This window comes from Stegodyphus dumicola, chromosome 7 (genome assembly GCF_044657685.1).
Source record: "Stegodyphus dumicola isolate Sdum_Otavi_A_Nest chromosome 7, ASM4465768v1".
NCBI lineage: Eukaryota > Metazoa > Arthropoda > Arachnida > Araneae > Eresidae > Stegodyphus > Stegodyphus dumicola.
The window spans coordinates 105,164,608-105,185,320 of NC_140774.1; the positions used below are offsets into that span (position 1 = coordinate 105,164,608).

The 20,713-nt window shown below is 31.2% G+C and overlaps 1 protein-coding gene across 2 annotated transcripts in view; it reads left to right on the forward strand.

Annotated features, from left to right (window-relative positions):
* LOC118195415 (uncharacterized) overlaps positions 1–20,713 on the forward strand; it is a 432,135-nt gene that overhangs the window by 307,107 nt on the left and 104,315 nt on the right. For both annotated transcript variants that reach the window (XM_085820678.1, XM_085820679.1), the window contains exon 25: positions 1,237–1,290. In XM_085820678.1, the coding sequence (XP_085676804.1) occupies positions 1,237–1,290 (54 nt within the window). The remainder of the gene's footprint in view (positions 1–1,236; positions 1,291–20,713) is intronic.

Consider the following 20,713-nt stretch of genomic DNA (forward strand, 5'->3'; position numbering starts at 1 on the left):
TAAGAATTCTTCACTTATGAAAACATTAGTTCGAACTTTAGATAATTCATCGTAAACTCGTCATTGAATGTCAACATACGATGATTGATTCCTTCTCGGATGAGTGTGGGCTACAGGCTTTGCTTAACAAAACACAAAGTAGAATACTTCTTCACTTCTGAAAAAAGAATGAAATTCAGATGGAGAATTCTGTTTCTGAGGCCAGCGTCAGTGTCATATCCCTTACCATGTGACACTATTAGCGGGAATACTTTATATTTTGTTGGTTTGTCTTTTGACATTGCATAAGATGCGTTAGAAATGTTTCAAGTATTAATCCTTTACACCGAGGCCCAACTTTTGAGATTTCTATACATTGCCTAGTATTCTATACAATACCTGCCTTAGAGCATTTCCAAGAACATTTACATTAATTCGCTGCGCTTACGTGACGCCTAATATTATATATTTTGAGTCCCTTAAGGTCTAAACTGTACCACGTCTTAAATCTTCTTTTTCATAAAATTTGAATTATATTTTGAGCTATTATAATAGAAATTATTAAAAAATTAATAGAAAACTGTTACTTTAAAATAGGTGCTTCAAGGTCGTTTCCATTGCTTCCGGCTTTCGTTGCAACCATGGTAACCACCACTGCGGAAAATGGCCGATTACTCTAGCCTCTAATGCCCTATGTGCAGTAATGTTAACACACGTTACAATCGTAAATGAGGGCAGGATCAGTACGACGTGAAAGTGCTCTTATTATAAAGCAACAGAATTGAATCTGTGATTGGGCTATTTCCCACAATTCTGTAAAAATTCTTTTTTTTTTTTTTTTTTTTTTTTTTTTTTTGTGTGTGTGTGTGTGTGTGTGTGTGTGTAGGAATTCCTTTAATACTTGATAATCTTAGTGTAATATAACGTAACAGCTACAAAAATTAGAAAAATTACGCTAAAGACATTTTAATATCAAAAGCAGAATTGGACGTACTTGAAAGTATTGATGAATTGTCTAGTTTGAAGACTGATTTCATTTTTAAAATGTTATTTATTATGATTAGAGTGAAAATTTTTAATTTCAACAGTTTTAAATATCATATAAAATAAAACATATTAGAGAAGGAAAAGATTTAGATAAAAATAGTAAGGCTAGGTAAGCTGCTTGGAATGATAAAACAGCTGTGACATGAAATTTCATGTCTGCGTTGTCTAACATATGTAATTACTGTACTGTACTTTTTCCATTTTTTTCAGGGCGATGCTGGAGAGCCTGGTCTTCCAGGAGAAGTAGCGAAAGCAGGGGATCCTGTAAGTGTACCAGAAGCATCATTTTATTTTTCTATATTTATACTGCACATAATATTTTGATTTGGATTGTCGTACTATGCTTTGAGCTTCTTTCTTTTTGAAGATAATCGTAGTTATTAAGTTATTAACTTCAAGCAGAAGTTAATAATATCTTCTCTGTTTCGATATTAGCTTACCAAAAACAAGTGCAATTTCAATGTAAAAGAAATCAGCTAGCATAAAATTACTTAAGGTGTTTCGATAACAGGAGTTGCCAAACGTATGATTTCAAATTATAAAAGGCGCATAAAAATACACAAAACTGTTCCATATTTAAAGTGTGTAGTAATTTATTTAAGGCTGAGAATTGTAGAATTTCCAACAACCTATGTGGATGATACGTATGAACCTAAGTAAATGATGTGCATGTTTTTTTGCAACCTAATGTACAACCTTCAGAATGAAATAGTTATTCTTGGATATTATCGACCAATATAGCGATTCGGTGTTTCGAAAATTAAAACGTTTCGATGCAGATTATATTTCTTTGCTTATATAGCATTTTAAAATACTTTACTCAGGCCAATGATTCTAAGTTTGCAATATATTTAAAGTCAGCAGGTTGAGGCTTTATTCACTTCCGTAAAATAAAGAAAAGAAATATTACAAACTTGTAGTTCGGTTTGTTTAGTTGATTATAGCAAAGAACACTAGAACTATCTGACTAAAGAAAGGGATACTTCGTGAAGGATTATCTAACGGAAATTGGTTCGTATACATATTATACATGGTGAAAACCATGAAAACGCCCATTCAGACAGCCCTTTCGTCTGTAATTGAACCCAGCTCGAAGCTACCAATACGTATATAACTATTTTATCGCTCGGCCGCTTGTGGACACTAAGTTATGTGTAACATAATGATAAATAAGTGCGTTATGCAGTGTAATAAGTTATGTATAAATTTATGCGCTTTTAAATGAAGCAGAATCTTAACTGATGCTGATTTTATACAATAACTCTCTAGCTTTCAAATTAATTTTTCAGTGGTCAGCTTTCATCAAGGCCCAAAATTATTTTACGCAATTTTTCCAGAAAAACCTTTAAAAGAAGATATGGAACTGAGAACGTATGAGGATATGTGCATTTTGAATAATGTTGTACACTTACGTTCGCGAATGCAAATAAATAAATGCTGTATAATCTTAATTTTATAATTGTATTCTCATAATTCTCTCAGTTTTATTCTCAATTAACAGCGCTATCTACCGATGCAAATTTGAACTAAAATGCACTTTATACCAGAATTAATCCGTCTCTGTGAAAAGTAATTAGGCTCAAAGCAGACCTTGATAAAATAATAAGGATAGATAAGCTTGATACAACAATTGACTGATTTTACATGAGACTGACTTTACATTTACTTTAAAATGAGAGAGATTTGAAAACATCATATACCCCATCTCCGCAAAAGTCCTTATTCAACCTTCATTTTGGAACCGTTGTTTGCAGACATATAATTCCATTTGCAGCATTGTTTTAAATGGCTAAAATGTTTGTGTTTCGGCGATCAGAAATCTAAACGCATCAGTTTTATAAAAATTACGAGACATAACATTTTATACGTTGCTTCGATCATGTAACTTTTATTTATGAAAATTTTACACTCATTGTAAAAAACAAAAGATAAAAAATTTTATTTTCAGGGAGAAAAGTTGATCGAGATTCTTAATTTTAAAATGTGCGCTTTTTGACGTCATATTCAGTTTGCATTGAGAAGTCAATTAATAAATAAATCAGAATAATTCAAGCTTGATTTTTTTAAATTCTTAAATGCCATTCAATGATATTCTTTCACGATTTACTAGTGTGTTTAATTTATTACTTTGCTGCATTTGGTATGGCGAAAGAATTTTCACAGAAGTAATTTGTAAGTTTTCAAACACTAAAAGAAGTTATTAACATTCTTACGAAATTAAGATTACTTGAGCATTTCTGCACCAGTTATTGGGAAAAATAGCGATGAATATATTTCGTAATGAAAAAAGGAGCTCTTATTCATAGTATCTTCTAGAAAACATTAGAAAGCTTCAGTTTTTCCACGCAGCCAGTTTGTCGTATTACTGTAAGTACAAGTGATATAGTACATGTAATAGTATACGGTAATTATCTGTTTAAACTATTTGTCCATAATATTCCATTTTACAATTTGCAGAGTTTTGGAACGTTGGATGTGCGTGACCTTTGGATCACCCAGTATATATAAATATATGTTAATATATTTAAGAAATCGCTGTGTAATATAAAGCTGGAGATCTCAAATATAATATTATTAAGACAATAATTAATAGGCATCATTCGTAAACTTATAGATATCTATAGTACACCATAGTGACATTAAACACGAAAAATAAACACATTTAATTATTAAAGTCACCTTGGTATATAATAGGAAATCTAAAAATTAAACATAATTTAGCTTTTCTCATTATAAAACAGAGAGAACGAGTCAAGGAATTTTTCTCGGAGATATTCTTCTTTTTCAAGATTAACGATAAATTTCTTACTTTTTACTAAGTCCCATATTCCTTTTTCAAAGGAAGGGGGAAAAGAATCTCATTTATTTATTTCAAATCACTGGGTTTCTTCCATATCCAATTATACTGAATGACCATCTTAAAGATTTTCGCATTCCAATTCACATTTCCAATAATTGGTGAGTGAATTTTCTTTTGTTTACTGAAATGCTTGGCTGAAAGGTAGAAATTTAATATTGGCAGGCAGACAGAATAGGCTGGATCTAACAATTTCATGCAGTAATTTGTTTCCTAGTTTAACAAAGAAGATATTTTTTATCATACATTTCCGCTTTTTAGAGTTGAGGGAGAAGGCACACGTACATTTAATTTAAATTATAGTACATACTTATGCACATAAATATATTTTATGTATAATTACACTTACGAAAGCTTATTTTGCATTCTAATTTAAAGAATTTACTTTCATGCCGCATTTCCTATTATTGGTGAAAATGTGCTTTAGCCCACTGCTTGGCGATTTTCAGTAGTAGCGATTTTATGCAAAACGCCAGTAAAATCTCAGAATACGTTGCGTAAACAAAGTTGCTAAGGCGGACCTAAGTGACGTCCATAAATGGGTGCGACTAAAATTGTGACGTCACAATGTATTCGCTATAGATATAGAAATAAGTATAATAAATTCTTTATATATTAAGTTATAATAATGCAGTAAGTGAATTGTACCAGTTATTAAAACGGTAAACAACATCGCAGTCTCTCATATTTGTATTTCATACAGCTTCAGTATTTTCAAAGATTTTAGAATTTATACAAATAAAAAAAGATTTTTATTATTAAATTTATTGCGGCAATTATATCAGAATGTTGCAAATTATAGCGTGTCTTATAAAATAGTATGTATTCCAAATTACATTAAATCAATTAATATAAGGGCTTAATAAATTTCAAGACTTACCGCCTTTCATGGTTTTTTTTGATGCTGGATTATATTCCGGATAGCTACTAGAAAAATACTAACTTCTTCTTTTGTGAATGAATCAACGTAAAATAAATCATACACATGGTTTTGATTTTTTGGAGGGTTTATATTGCCATAATATTATTTACATTTTTAGTTTAAAAATAAATACGTTACATTAAAATTCCATATAATTTGCATATAAAATACGTTACATTACAGCTCGGATAATCATTTAAAGAACAATATCCGATTACAGCCGATTCAAAAACTACCAAAAATCGAGATCAAGTTCTGAAAAAAAGCGCTAGTTCGACGGTTTTCGTCTGGTTTCTCTCTGTTGCCAATACGCTCGAATCAAAAACTATTTCCCTCTTTTTTTTCTTTTTTTTAACGGAATAGTTGCCAACAAATTTAAATTCATATTAACGAGCATTTTAATTTATCATTTTTACAAATTACCTTGTTGCTACGTAACGACACAATCCCTTAGGTACTAGTAAGTAGACAATCTTCATTATTTTCTAAAAATTTTAAACTTTACATTAATAAAAAAAAATATTTTTATTGCTGATCAACATCATACACAGCTTTCATATCACTCTTTTTTAAATTCTTAAATCACGTCATATTCTATAGTCTTACTAGAATTCTATACATTCTGCAAATAAAAAAATTCTAATTTCTCACAATAAAAGAAAATAAACACTACAAATTTGGAACACTAAGCAATGCTTCACACACACACACACATATTATCAATGAACTCATATTATCAAGTGCAAATCCGATAGCAAATACTGGGTATTAAAATAAAAAAAGTATAAGTTATTTATAGGGTCAAATTTTGCTACTATTGAGTAGATCGTCGGATTATCGATATTTTTCGGAAAGCATTATCAACATATCAAAACCAAACAATTAAAAATACAATAAAAAAAAGATGTCTAAAGTATAACTTGCAATTAAAACAACAATGCAGATTTAAAATACGCAAACGGCACATTAAACATTGCATATAAAATATGTTACATTACAGCTCGGTATAACATACAGCCTCGCTTTGTTCATGTGCACAACGATATGTATTCGCTCGAAAAACTTCAAAGAATTGCAAAAATTTGGTGTCGATGTACACATCCATCTATTTTCACTAAAAAAAATCAGAGAATTCCACAAACTCGGCATTGCGCGCTACATTGGCTTTTCCCATGTACACATCCATCTATTTTCACTAAAAACATCAGAGAATTACACAAACTTATTGCGCACTGCCTTGGCTTTGTCCATGTGCAAGTCGATCTATTTTACTTAGAAAACATTAGAGAATTGCACAAACTTGGCACTGCGTGCTACATTGGCCTTGCCCATGTACACATCGATCTATTTTCACTTAAAAAAATCAGAGAATTGCACAAACTCGGCATCGCGCACAACCTCGGCATTGCGCACTGCATTGGCTTTGCCCATGTGCACATCGATCTGTTTTCACTTAACCCGCGGGAAGGCGCGTGGGGTGTATCATACCCCAACCCTACATAAAAGTGGATTATTCCTAACTTGTGAAACTGAAATTCTGTGCTGCTTTCAGTAGCTGAGTTTCTAGTTGTGGTTGACTTTTAGAACCGCTTTTTCTTTGCTTGTGTGTTTCAGAAAAAGATTTATCGGTATTTTGTTGGAACTGGGGTATGACACACCCCACGCGCCTGTCCGTGTAAGTGTTTTTCTGACTGAATATTTAGTTCAGAAATTTATTTCTAGAGTGAAACAGTAAATATTTCTACTCGCAAGTGATTTTAAAGTACTTGACATTAAATTCTTAAAAATTTCTAACTGCATTATGGTAAAAAGAAGGAGTCCCTATGAACTGGAGATGCAACGCATGCGAGATTTATTAGAAAGATTTGAAAGCGATGAAGATTGCATTTCGGAAACTGAAGATGAAAATAAGAATATTTTCTACAATGTTTTGGTTTCGAAAAAGATAAAGCATTAATTCCTGATGTTCCTAAAAAAGGAAAAACTCTTCTTATGCTTTATATAACGATCATTATAACATTATAACATTATATAACGATCATACTATAGATGATACTATTGGAGAAAATAAAACGTTAGGAATTATATGTTTTAATAATATGATTAAAGTAGCAGTGGATATGGGGGATGAAATGTCAGCCAATTATTCAATTGCCAGAATAACGAGAAGGTGGCCAATGGTAATTTTCTTTCCTGCACTGAATGTTGCTGTAATAAATGCTTGAATTATATTACATTCAAATGCTAATCCACCAACAAGAAACAGAAGTCTGTTTTTGAAGGACTTAGCATTACAATTAATGAAAAAAAGTATTGAACAAAGATCAGAGATTAATACTTTTACGTACTGCATGCAAAACAAAAGCAGAAGTTTCGATGAAGAATTAAAACAAATACATGAAATTAGAAACAACTAAGTATGAAAGATGTGATAAATTTTTTGCCCTCGCGCCAAGGACAGAAGAACGTGAATGCAATGTGTAAAATATGAAAACATTCTGTGCCAAGAACACATGACTGTATTTCGTTCAAAGTGTGAAGAAATAAAAAAAGCATGGTGTATTAGAGATGCAATGAAACTTAGAGGCATGATGTTTATTATTTTCATTTATCTTAATTTTAACTCTAAGATTATTTCGGAAATTAATTTTTTGAAACCCAATTATTATTCACTTATTTATAATACACGAGAACAAAAAACAAACAAAAAAAAAAGTTTTTAAACTAAATAAACTATTTTTATTCTATTTTAAATATTGGGGTATGTGATACCCCACGCGCCCGTTCTAGTAACTTTTCTTGGTGCGCCTTCCGCCGAGTTAAAAAAACATCCCAGAGTTGCACAAACTCGGCATCGCGCACAACCTCGGCATTGCGTCCCATATTGGCTTTGCCCATGTGCACATCGATCTATTTCCACTTCAAAAAACATCGCAGAATTGCACAAACTCGGCATCGCGCACAACCTCGGCATTGCGCACTGCATTGGGTTTGCCCATGTACACATCGATCTATTTTCACTTAAAAAAACATCAGAGAATTGCACAAACTCGGGATTTATCTCAGGGGGAAACTCTTTTGGAACCCCTCTAATCTTTAAATAAATTTACTAACGTTTTATACTCCGTTTCCGTAATATATACAGAAAAAAGGCAAAAACACACTGGTGGAAAAATACTCGAAAAAGAACCACCACATAAGAACATTCAAACCGCAACGGAATTAACTGCTCAAATTACCAAGTAAAAAAAAAAAAAAAAAAAAATTAAAGCTTTCAGATTTTACATTACGCCCGAAGGGGCGTTTTTTAACGTTTTGTGTGTTACCTTTCTTTATCAAATATAATGTTTTTTACACTTAAACCATAAAAGTCAGTTCAACAGCAATATCGCAAAAAAATTTTAAAATGAGCATATCTTTTGAATTTCCGATACACAGTTTTGCGCTTTGCACGTAATTTTTTTTTTTTTTTAAATTTTTTACACGCACTGTGTTGCCGTTGTTCGCTTTGAAATCTTTTGAGCTTGTTAATAAGAAATTCGTTCAAGTTTTACAAAATATCAATCAGATAATTAAAAAAATTCCAAATTCCAAGTTTGGGCTTTCAGATTCCCATATTAGTTATTCAAAATTTATTATGATTATGTACAATTTGATGGCTCTAGGTACCGTTGTTTTATCACAATGCGAGAAACATTTATGAAGATTTTTCAATATTTAATTTCTTTAAATATAACACAGGGCGATAACATCTAGTGGCAACAGACAGAATAACAACACAGCTTTAAAACATCGGGTTAGCCATGTTGGCACGTTTATTGCCCATTGAAAAACAATCGCCAAGCAGTGGGCCAAACCGCATTTCAATCGTATCATTAAATTATTTTAATGATTTAGTAGCATTATATTTTAGTTTAAAAATATGCGGTTGTCAAAAAATACTTTACTGACAAAATTTTAAAAAACAATTGCTACTACTGCTCCTCTAGGAATTTCCCACGTTTTCAAACTACTTCAAACTAAATGCCTGAATATGACAAAGAGCATTATTGAGCATCCGCTGTAACATACGGGCGAATGTAACGTCTTTTGTCGAATCTGCATGAAATTAATCACGTTATATTTTGGAAGTGATCAACAATTTTCAGCAAGAGTCTAAGGACTCGGTGCTAGTTGTTTCTTGATAAATCGGTAGAATGGTATAATATGGCAACATCACTGTTTCTTGTGATCTCTTGATATTCAGATTTTTTATTGTCCATGACATGCTATAAAACGTTTTTTTTTTTTTTTTTTTTTTTTTTTTTTTTTGAGTTCACTGAAAGACGTCGGGATTGGTAGGTGGTGCTGACCACCTGTACCAGTCTGGACGCCTTTGCATCATCTAGCTGTTCAAAAGTCTCGGAAAAACCACTTCCTCGGGGAATTACTATAGCATCCATCTTAGAACAACATATGTGCGAGAAAGATGAGATCAATTCTAAGACATGATAAGGTGATGCGTATTCATTCAACATGAGTGAAAGCAAATTTTCAGAAGTTCTTGACAGTTTCTAGCTATTAGTTTCTGACCCATACAAAAAGTATGCATAGAAAACTCGCTTTATTTTTTTTAGAAATCAACTTGTACAATATTTTTCTTATATCTGCTCCTGTAAGTGTTAGTGCAGTGCACAGTGTACATAACAATTAACCAATAAGATCCATCCATGTTACAATTAGCAGATCATAATTAAAATATCATAAATGGATTCATTTGTGGCTTATCGTAATGTTTAGGTTGATCATAAGTTATCATTACGCTTTATTGAAATAATACTAAAGAAAACTAAATTTGGTAATTCTTTCTAGAATTCGAAACCAAGAATGTAAATTGTAATCAGTAATAAAACCCGATTCGTAAAAAAGTAATTCTTGAGTGCCATAAATACAACAGAGTAAGAAATAACAGTTACGCATGAACGCCTATCTTTAACATCTACCAAGAATAATAACGAAATAAACATCCATCACCCTATTCTTCAAGGATTACTGTTGAATGCTCGCCAAACAAGCTTGAATCCAGCGATTCGTCCTTCCCAATGACTCCGCAATATTTTAATGTATTTTATGTTGCATACAATGTGTAGTTTTTGTTTTGAATCCGTCACAAGAGGCGAATGATTATGATCTTTCTTTTTCTTTTTAATTTTGGTTTCCTATATATTTAATTATGATCGTTTTATTCCCGGTAACGAATTCCGTTTCATTACATATTTAATGGTAACAAAATGCTTTAATAATTTCTAAAATTTTACTGAATTAAAAAGTACAGTATACAGTATAATTCCGTTTATCCGATTTAATTTAAAGGAAACTATTTCATATTATGTATTTTCTGAGTAACTCCTAGTCAGGCTGTGTTTCATAAAAATGTATAAAATGGCTCACTTTTGTGCACATCAATTTAAACAATCGCATTAATTTTGAATAAAAATAAATCTCGAGATATTTCTTATTTTGGTTTTCCTTTAAACTCATAACAGAAGTAATATGGGATTATAATAAAAACATCTTGTTATTTTTTACTTTAATTGTGGTTATTTTAAAATTATTTAACCAATGTCCTAATGATGAAATTTCAAAAATCTATGTTTCATGTTAAGTGTAGTACAGTTTAAATACTTAAACATTTACAAAAATAAAGTGCAATAAATAAAAGCGTAGGAATTAAAATAAAATCCTGCAAATAATTTTTAATTTTCCGAAATTATTTTCTAAAATATTGTCAACATCAGCGATAATCCACAGCAAAATTTTCTTAAATAAATGCATAAATTCAGTAGTGATATATTACAAAATGTATTTTATAATTTGCTAAAACTTTTGATACCCCCGTTATTTTAAACTATACTTGCTTTTGCAGAACTCTTATAATTCAAATTTAATTTTAATTGACATAATCCATCAATGAAAGTGTATTTTGAAAGTTACCTTTTAACTTTTCTCTCCCCTCACCGGCAGTTCCGCAGAGGGCTTTTTTCATTTCTTTATATTTATTGCTCGGAAATAAACCTAGTTCTTATACAATGCCCCGCCAACTAAAATGTTGTGGACTATAATTCTTTATCATTTTGATTTAGCAAATTAGTCCCCTTATCCCCAGTCGCCATTTAAATAGGGGAGAATGTAAGGTATTTTCTCCCTTCTTGTCGAGTTCGATCACGGTGTAATTGAAAGAACGTTCGGCTAGCAGTCGGGAGGTTTGGAGTCCCAATTCCGGGAAGGGAATTGCTTATTTTTTTATTTATTGTTCTTTAATATGTAGAGACAATTAAGTTTGTCGAAGAAGGAAACTTGATGAACATGCAGTGCCCTCATGAAGATTCGAATTTCGAAACTCCCGATAGCTAGCTGGACTAGTTTGCAATTTTGTCCAATAACCCGAATCAACGTGAACTGTTCACCGTTCTGTTCAGAACAGGGTTCTCTGCACGGTTTTTACAGCTTCATTTTGATTCTATCTACAGCAGCGGGATGGTCGCATAAGAGTCTGGTGGCAACGCAGTGACAGGTATCACGTTTCTTGCATTCTGAATCAAAATGACGGCTCATTATTTGGAGTGCCACGGAACTTTATTTCTGCACCGTCTAATACGAATTACTGGCACTATTACACCTCTGAAGTTTTGGAGCCTGTTGTACTTCATAACTGCAAGGTTTGCTAGGACTAAATTTCAACAGGACAATACGTGACAGTATATCGCATGCAACGTTTAACAGTTCTTCGCTAGCCACAGAACATGACTGGTCAACGAATGGAAAATGAGTAACCTAGCATATGCTACCCACGGCTACTTCAGACGAATAGCCAAAACGGCTTAAACTGACATTGCCTCTTTCTTTGAAATACCGATATGTGTTGCAGCAGTTATTCCCAATCATAGCAGCTACACATATACTGATTTCTTTGTGTTGCGGAACTCGGACAGGCTGTAATTTGAATCAATTCACACTATATAATACATTTTACTACACTAAGTAGTTCCCATCCTATTTCAATAGTAGACTTCGTGAATATACTTGTTAAATTAATTGTTTCGGTATTATAGCATATATTGCAATCAATGATGCCATTTGATCTGTTATTTCAGTTGTTATCCATATTCCGGCAATTTTTTTAAAATTTTCTTCACTGGATCAACTTGAAGTCCTCAACTGCTGATAAGTGTTACTTTTGTTTAAATGGTGATGAAGCAAACTGCTATTTTACCTGCTAAAATGAGGACTATTAGGATAACTGATTTTAGAACAATTTTGATGAAGGAATAAAAAGTGTTAATTTTTGGAATAAAAAATAAAAATTTTGACAAATGTGTAACTTTAAAGGAAAATATAACCTTAAAATTTCTTCTTCTTGCATATAAACAAGTTATGGATTGAATGATGTATTTTTGCTTTTCTTGAAGCGATATATTAATAATGCACAATTCAAAAACGAAATAAAGCACATTGTTTTAAAATTCTTAAGTTTCTACCCAATATTTATTTGCTGGGAAGGGAAAAACCGCCAGCCGTTACTTTCACATGGAAGGAATACTCTATAAGAACATTGCTCAGAAGTATGGTAAACTTCTAATGAAAGTCAATGAATAATGGACAAAGATTTACAACTTGAAAAAGCTAATATTAGAATGTTAATTCAGCCCAGACATGTGGCTGAACGCATAAACGTTGTAGAATGTTTCGAAAATAATATTTAACACAAGATAAAGTGAAATACATTGTGACCCATCATGAATCTTCGCTTTACCTAAAAGACTGGGGACCTATTTGTTATCGTGTAAAGTATCGCTTGCTTTAGTAGCTAAGTAATAACTGTTAACAGACTGGGAAAGAATTATCGCTCCATCTGTAGTCAACGACAGAGGCCTGAGGAGGTTTACACAAATCTTTTTATTAAATCAGAACTTTTGAACATCAATGCACAAAGCTTGCTTACAAATCAGCCAATCACCTGTGGCGACGTAACTTTTAAAAAAATAATAAATTAAAATTTCAAATTTAAATTATGTCTATTAGGCAACGGTTGCACACAGGATTTAATGTGGAACTGGCTCAAAACTTCTTACTGGCGTAGCAATTTAAATATAAGCAATTATAATGTAAAGCTCAATAATAAAATCTTATATGAGCTAGCTAACCGAGTACCGCGACCCCCTGAGTCAAAACACGCTCTGAATTAAACTCCAGAAAACTTCCTTTAAATATTGTGTCTTTTTACCTCATTTATATTCTGGTTGGGGAACAGAAAAGATAAGTGACAGTAAAGATCCGAAACATAAAATAACTGGTTTGTGAAAAATAGTGTTAATAACCCTACAATCAAAAATCATACGAAAAAAGGTAGAAAAGCTTGTTCCTGTTATGAAAAGAAAGTTTTAGTATAGGGTTTATGGCTGTTCCAGGTTCTAGGATGAAAGTAGAAAGATAAGAAAAGTAAGGGAAATTTTAAAAGCGACCCATTACATAATCAGGGAGTGTTTTATGCCTATTTAAAAGAATTCAACAAAATCCATTTCTTCATTACAACGAGGTTTTAAAGTTAAAAAGTGCATAAACTGCATTATTTATATTTCTAAAGCTACTGCTGTAGTTATTGAAAAAGGAACAGGGTTCCGACGCTCCATGTAATACATTTTTGATATATTCCAACAAAGTCTTCTAATAAAGTACTGATAGATAATTGTGCATTTTTCCTCCTGAAAGAATTTTTTTAAGTTAACATATGTAGACTGTTAGTCTACCAACCATTCAGACCAATATTCAGGGACCGTAATGACTCGACCACTGATAAAACATCGTGAAATTCTGACTGACAATCCGTCGGTTGACCACCATAGTGTTCAGGATATTTTATATCTTCAAGAGCTAACCATAAAGTGGTTATGATAGTAGTAGTTATGACAGTGGTTAGACATGTTTATGTTTCCAGCATTATGTAGTATCAACAAATGAAGACTAAACAAAAGCAAACAAGATAGAAACTTTAGAAAACAAGTTTTCATTTAATTTCTTGCAAACCATTTGGGCATTATAAATTTTTATTTTTATGGTAAGAGAAGAGTTTAAATTTCTCCGACGCTACTCAAAACGTTAAAAAAAATACAGGGCTCTAAACACGTTTCCATAGGAACATGAAATCTCTTTATGCTGCTGTCAAACCTTATTTTAAAATCTTGGTGACATGTGGAGGAAAAAAGAAACTGCTTAAAATTCTGTTGAAAAGGCTTTCGGTTCTTTGAGTTCGCATTAGTTTTAATGAATCCTGAGAATTAAGCCGTGATATTTTTCGAATATTCATGTTAGACTTTCCTAAAAAAGTATATTCAGTGTTGTTTTTTCACCGTTACCAGGCTTCTTCAAAAATCTTGTCCAGATATGGAGTATGGGAAAAGCAGAATTTTGATGCCAGACGAGAAAACCGATAATCAGCTGTTTTTCGAAAAAGTCATATTAAAATCTTCGATTGGATCTATATGTATTTTTTTTTTATTTTTAAAGTATATTTTTAGTTTATTATAGGATTTAAAAATATGATAAATAAATAAACGTGAAAAACAGATTAATCTTTATAAGGTAAATGATATATCACACATCTAAAATACAAATGGAAACATATTACTTACATATAAGGAATTACTAACTAGAATTTACATGTTTTCACTTTTTGACAATAGACACATTCATCTGTGTAAAATCTAAAATCAAATCAGTTTTATAATATTAAACAAACTGTTAGCGTTCCGAATATATTTTTAAATATGTTATTTTAATAATACATTTTAAGAACTATTTATTTGAATTAGATATATTTTCACCAAATGACTACATTAAACGGCTTTTACGTGAAACAAACTGGATCAAAATAAATAGTGGGGGAGAAAGAAAAAAAACTGATTCTCCCCAGATAATATTAAATTAAAATCATTAACAAAAAAATCCAATTAAGAACGCAACCAGATTTTGTATAGCCAAGCATATAGAAACACACTTAACACAATAATTCTAGCTACTCAACAATAATTCAAGTTTAAGAGTAGTTATTGGCAGGTACCAAAACTCTTCCTTAGTTTTTGTTTTATTCTCCATCAAACAAATTAAAATTTGTAGTGTATCGACACCCGTTTAAATACAAAACCACAGACCTTTAAAAACATTATTCAAAAGTGTTTTAAAGGTGTGTGGTTGTGTATATATGTATATATATATATATATATATAACATATATATATATATATATATATACAACAATATATATATATGTGTGTGTGTGTGTATAATTATACGTTACTGATAACATAAATGTAACAAATGAATATAAATGAAGCTTCATTTTTTCGCATCATGAATATTCATTTAAGAATCTATTAAACATTTTTAAACGTAGAGAAATGGGATTTTTTTGCTTTTTTATTTATAAGGCTAATTTTTAAACTCGATCATTAACGGGTGGAACATTAAGCCATGAAACCTTTATTAATTTTCAATCTTGAGTTATTTAATTAATCCTTAATTAAAACACTTTTGCCTGATTAAATTCATTAATAAAAGAATTTTAAGTTTCTTTAAAAGTGTCATGTAATCTCTAAGTTCTCAGTTTTCATAGAAAATTGATGTTTTATCATATAACTTGAAAAAACTGTTCTAAGGAAAAGTTAAATTACTATTTCAGTTAACCATAATTACACATGATACTTTGATTCATATAATAAGAATTTAAAGAAAATGAAAAAAAAATATGTCTTCTTTTATAAGTAAGGATGTAATACAATGTAGTTATAATAATACCTAAATTATCTTTTCTGTAAAAACATGATTTAATGTTATGTAACGTTTTACATCATTTTATCATTTTTGTAATCACTTGATCCTTTTCTTATTCCTTCTATTTTCAGCGATAAATGTTTTAGAAAACGCTGAATCCGTTATCTAATGAGATTACGTTATGTTTAGAGTTTTAATCAAAAGAAGCAAGTGGGGTTTGTGTCTATATTCTACCGTCTGGAAAGCACACACATTTAGTTTGATTGTATTTCCTTTAACACAATTATAAGAAAATTTTCGCGACATTTTCCTTATAATATTAGAAGGTCCAGATGTGATTAAAGCACGTATCTTCTGGTTGTTTCCACTAAGAAGTTTTAAATCAGACTGTATGTTTGTTAGCGAATTATTGGCTTCAGCAAGCACTTAAATCTAAATTAAAAATTTAAGTCCAGTTTTATAAATCCTAGACCTCGATTCTGCAACGAATCGAATAAGCGAATGCGTGACACACTCTGCGGTATGAAATACTACATCGGAATGAGAATGGGAGAATTCAGAAGTAGAGAAGAAAATCCAGCTTTAAATTTGTATATATATTTTAACAGTTGTCCATGAGAATAAAGAAGCATTAAAAATTAAATAATAAATAAATATTAAACGAAGGTTGATCAATTAAAATATAATTCAAACTTTGCTCAGCAATCTTATAGTTACGTATTTACAGATAGATTACGTTTGGAGGATTATTTTAGGTTTTTTTATGCTTCTCATTTTAAGGGCGAAAATTATTTACATGAAAATCATATAAAATAACAATCCTTTCAAAATAGAGTGGTCTAAAATGTTGTTCTTAGTTGGTTATATGAAAAAATAATTTGGCCTGGAAAAGGAAGTCTTTGCTAATTTTTATTCTTCGATCTCCAAAAAATTTACCTTTCTAGAAATGAAGGTATCAAAATAAAAATACAGAATCTAGTTTGTCTCTAAATTCTGAAATTTATGGATGTGATTCGTGGTAAATAAAATGCACCAGGAAGGATATTTGTCACTATCTTTTTTTTTTTACTTCTCAGATAATCTTGGTTAATAATACGATACATGAAAAGATATTTTTCTTCCTTCTTCACTAAAATTAAAGCAACAAGCGCAATGCACCATAAACTTCTTGATTCTGTTGTGGTAATCTGAACAAAACAATTGCTCGAAAAGAGACGCTGCTGGCACATATTCTACATTTTTGGTAAAAGTAAAAATATTTTAGATCGGTCAAGGTCTACGAGTATATCGCAGATTTTACTCGTTTCAGTCTGTATGAAAAAGTTATTACCTAGACATCATGATCGGATGATTAAAGTATGAAAAGCATAATTAAATATGCTTGACTTCTTCTTTGCGAGTAACTGAGTAAAATAAAATGCGGAATAAATAGGAAAACAAAAGAAAAAATATACTATTATATATTATAGTTTACAATAAAAACTTTAAAATATATTTAGATCAAAATAATTATCAATTTCAAAGTACGGTCTTATCAACACAACATGATATTTTAACAAACGTATTCGGTAAATACGGTTTTGAAAATTTCAATTAATTATGAATGTAAAAGCACTATGGTATATTTATTAATTGAATTTAAAGAGCAAAATATACTCTTCTCGCCTAATATATCACAACAAAGTTCTTTCGTAATGTTTAGCTCTTTTAGAATCACAATTACAGTGAATTATTTCTGCAAAAAATCAAAATATTATGCATTTTATGATATGCTTCAAACAACATTTAATTGCAGGTATAATTAAATAAAATTACTTAAAACTGCTCCATTTAGAATGTTACGTTGATTTAACAGAATTATGTTCATACTAGCAAAGCTCAAGTTAGCAAATGGCGACTTCATTTTACAAGCTTAAAACCCTAAGACTCCATAGCAGCAAAAATGAACTTCATTAATTTAGTAAAACTGAAATAATTAAGTTGGACTAATGAGGGCTCATAATGAATGCAATTTTATCTTATTGTCGGTCCTCCCTCTGCCCAAAACATCTGCGTTAATTATACCTTCCTTATACCAACAGATATGGTGAGCTTGCAGGTTTAACATTTCGATCATTAATTATAGATTATATTCCTAAAACATTTTTATAAAATTCTTAGTAAAAGATGGTATAACAAGAACATATTCGCCTTGTGTAAGTAATTAGTATAGTTTTATTTGGTTTTTGAATACATCATATTTAAACAGCATTTATATTGTACATATATGGCAACAAGTCAATGGAAAATGTTCTGTAAGCTGAAAAATACCTTGAAATACTGAACACTAATTTATGAAATTCCACTAGATTTTCGAGAAGCTTACAGTGGGTGAGGTTCTGTCGTTTCTTGATTATTAAAATCTGAGTTGTGAACAATCCTTTTAAATCAGATAGGATGTTTCGGAAAATTAATTTTTGCTGTTTATGAAATCTGACTATCATTGATAAAGTTTTGCGTTTAGCTGGAAATTTATAAAATTATCTATTATTATTAGCCATTAAGATATACGCCCTCTTTGAAATCCATCAAACTTGATATACGCCCTGTCTGGACGCAAAAATATACGATGTTTGCTTCGAACACGACTCGAATTCGATGAGTCACGTCTGCATGGGGCGCTGCACTTGTTTACTTCTTTCGAGACAACGTTACCACCACCCAAAAGCATCAGTTACGTGTGTTGCTACTATTCAGGAAACAATCATAACTATAACTCAGAATTTGTAATTGATTTTGAGTTTTTTTTTCGAGTATATTTTCCGTAAATACGTTAACAATGTGTTTCAAAAAAGTTATTGAAAAGAGTGAAGCAGTATGAAGAAAATGGTTAGGATGACCACGGAGGTGAAAAAGAGATTGTTGAAAAGTGTAAAGGTGGCATGGTTTATCTGGGACCTAACTATTGCGTACTGTGCGCCAAGAACGACGGTATTTGCGGTTGTGAAAAACAAAGACGCTATTGAATCTGCTAAAGTTGCGAAAGGCTGAAATTGATTACCAAACAAGGAGCAAAGACATTAGAGCAGAAATATTTTTAATTTGGATAACAGAAAAATATTTATGCACAATATTTCGTATATGCTTAGTATCATGTGCTTCTATGCACAGTATATATTTCGCCCAGTCCGTTTGTGTTTTAGTATTAAACATTGTGAGATTAACAGCAGGAGTTTCTTCGTAAGAACGGGTTAATCATTTTCCGTTTATTTCTTATTGGGAAAGTTCGTTTGGTGTACGTCAAGGATCCGGAAGGGATTAATGACGTATACGGAAGTACCACTCTATTGTAACGTTAGTAAATGACATACTGGAGTTTGAATTAGAGAATAAACTTATTCCCACAGATATTGAACAAAACTCTGTCAGCTTCGAATGAGATCTGATATAGATATGTCTTAGGTCAGAAGCAAATATTTTTTGCTGGAGGGGGGGGGAGAGAAATAACAGCCTTTGTAAGGAAATCAAAAAAAAAAAAAAAAACAGAGCAAACAGGAATCGAACGTAACGCCATCGCTCGAGGAAAACAGCAATAAAAGTTGAAAAAATGCGAGAAATTAAAATCTTGAATGAGCTGGGAATAAGTAGATTAGTGTTAATCTCTTTGGCTAAAGGGGGTATATTTATGTGAATGGGAAAGACTAAGAAAATCCAGCTCACAACATTGAAGAAACGTCGCGGATAATTTCTGGAGAACAAATATTTAACCAATTAACCGCGTAAATTTAGAATAATGTCAAAAATTTTAAAACTGTCTCATTAAAGTTTTCCTGTTACAGTATTCAGTAATACTAAACAATATGTTTTTTTATCATATCTCTATTTTAAAAAACAGAAACTCTGTGAGTGGACATGTGAGCTCATCTCATATTAGAGAGACGAGCAGACACAGAGCAGATATCGAATTATTCATGACTGCTTTTCATTTGATATGTGCTTATGAAACCGCGGTTTTCGGAAATTAAATTACTCTGATAGGTTTCCCTTTACATTTTACGACGACAAAATTAATAATAAAAATGAGGGAAATGCGCGGAAATACGGTATTATTTTCTTTAAGAGCACCAAGTCCTGATTTTAGTGTTTTTAGTTTAATCTTTCTTTTTTCGTTTGTCATATTTTACATGTTTTTGTATGCCAGACCGAAGAAAGGATGCTCAAACGTTTACTATAAAAGTTAGTATAAAAATTTACAAGTTGCTATACAAATTTGTATTAATTTGTATTATTATTCAATAATACTTAACAATGTTTCTTGATTAGTATCTCTAAAACAGGTATTATTACTTAAGTCGATTTTTAGCTGTTCCCCAATTATTTTTATTTATACAGTTAAGAATTGTAAATGAGGCATTTGGTGCAAAATTCAAAATAATTTGTGAACGATAAAATTACCTAGATATGTTATTAATGGTTCCTTATACAATCATGATTTCAACTACATTTCGATTTTATTGAAAATTTGCTTTTCTATGAAAGAATAAGTATATTTGAAACTGATACATCGCCAACAACTAAATTAAAACGTTCTGGGAAGTATTAAAAGAGAACGACTGAGGTTTGATTGAAGGAGACATACTTCAATTTTAACTTGTAGCACTTGCTGTCTCTTTTAAATAACTAATGTAAATTACCACAAAAATAAGGTGTTACGTTTCTTCTGTGTGGTTAGTTATAACCGCCAGAACAGCTAACTGGCAAACAAACAGACTAACAATTAAAATCTTATGTTTTTCTACCTCACTACGTGTGAGAGGTTAAATTAGAATATGCAAACATAAAATTTACAAACCAACCTGGAACCGGTTTCAGCATGACGCTTTCAAATTGGATATAATTTTTTTTAAATAAATCTTTTTCGACTAGAGACTACAAGATTGCCTAGGCAGCAACAGAATTTCGAACATACACATACCAAATATCATCTAAACTCAGTCTAAAGTGTCCTCAGCAAGACCAGCACTGGAGTCGACAACAGTCTCTTTTCTTTAATCGTCAGGGCAGCAAAAGGCAGGCCAAACTTTCACATTCTATTCGTAAATTTCTAAAATGTATAGTGAATC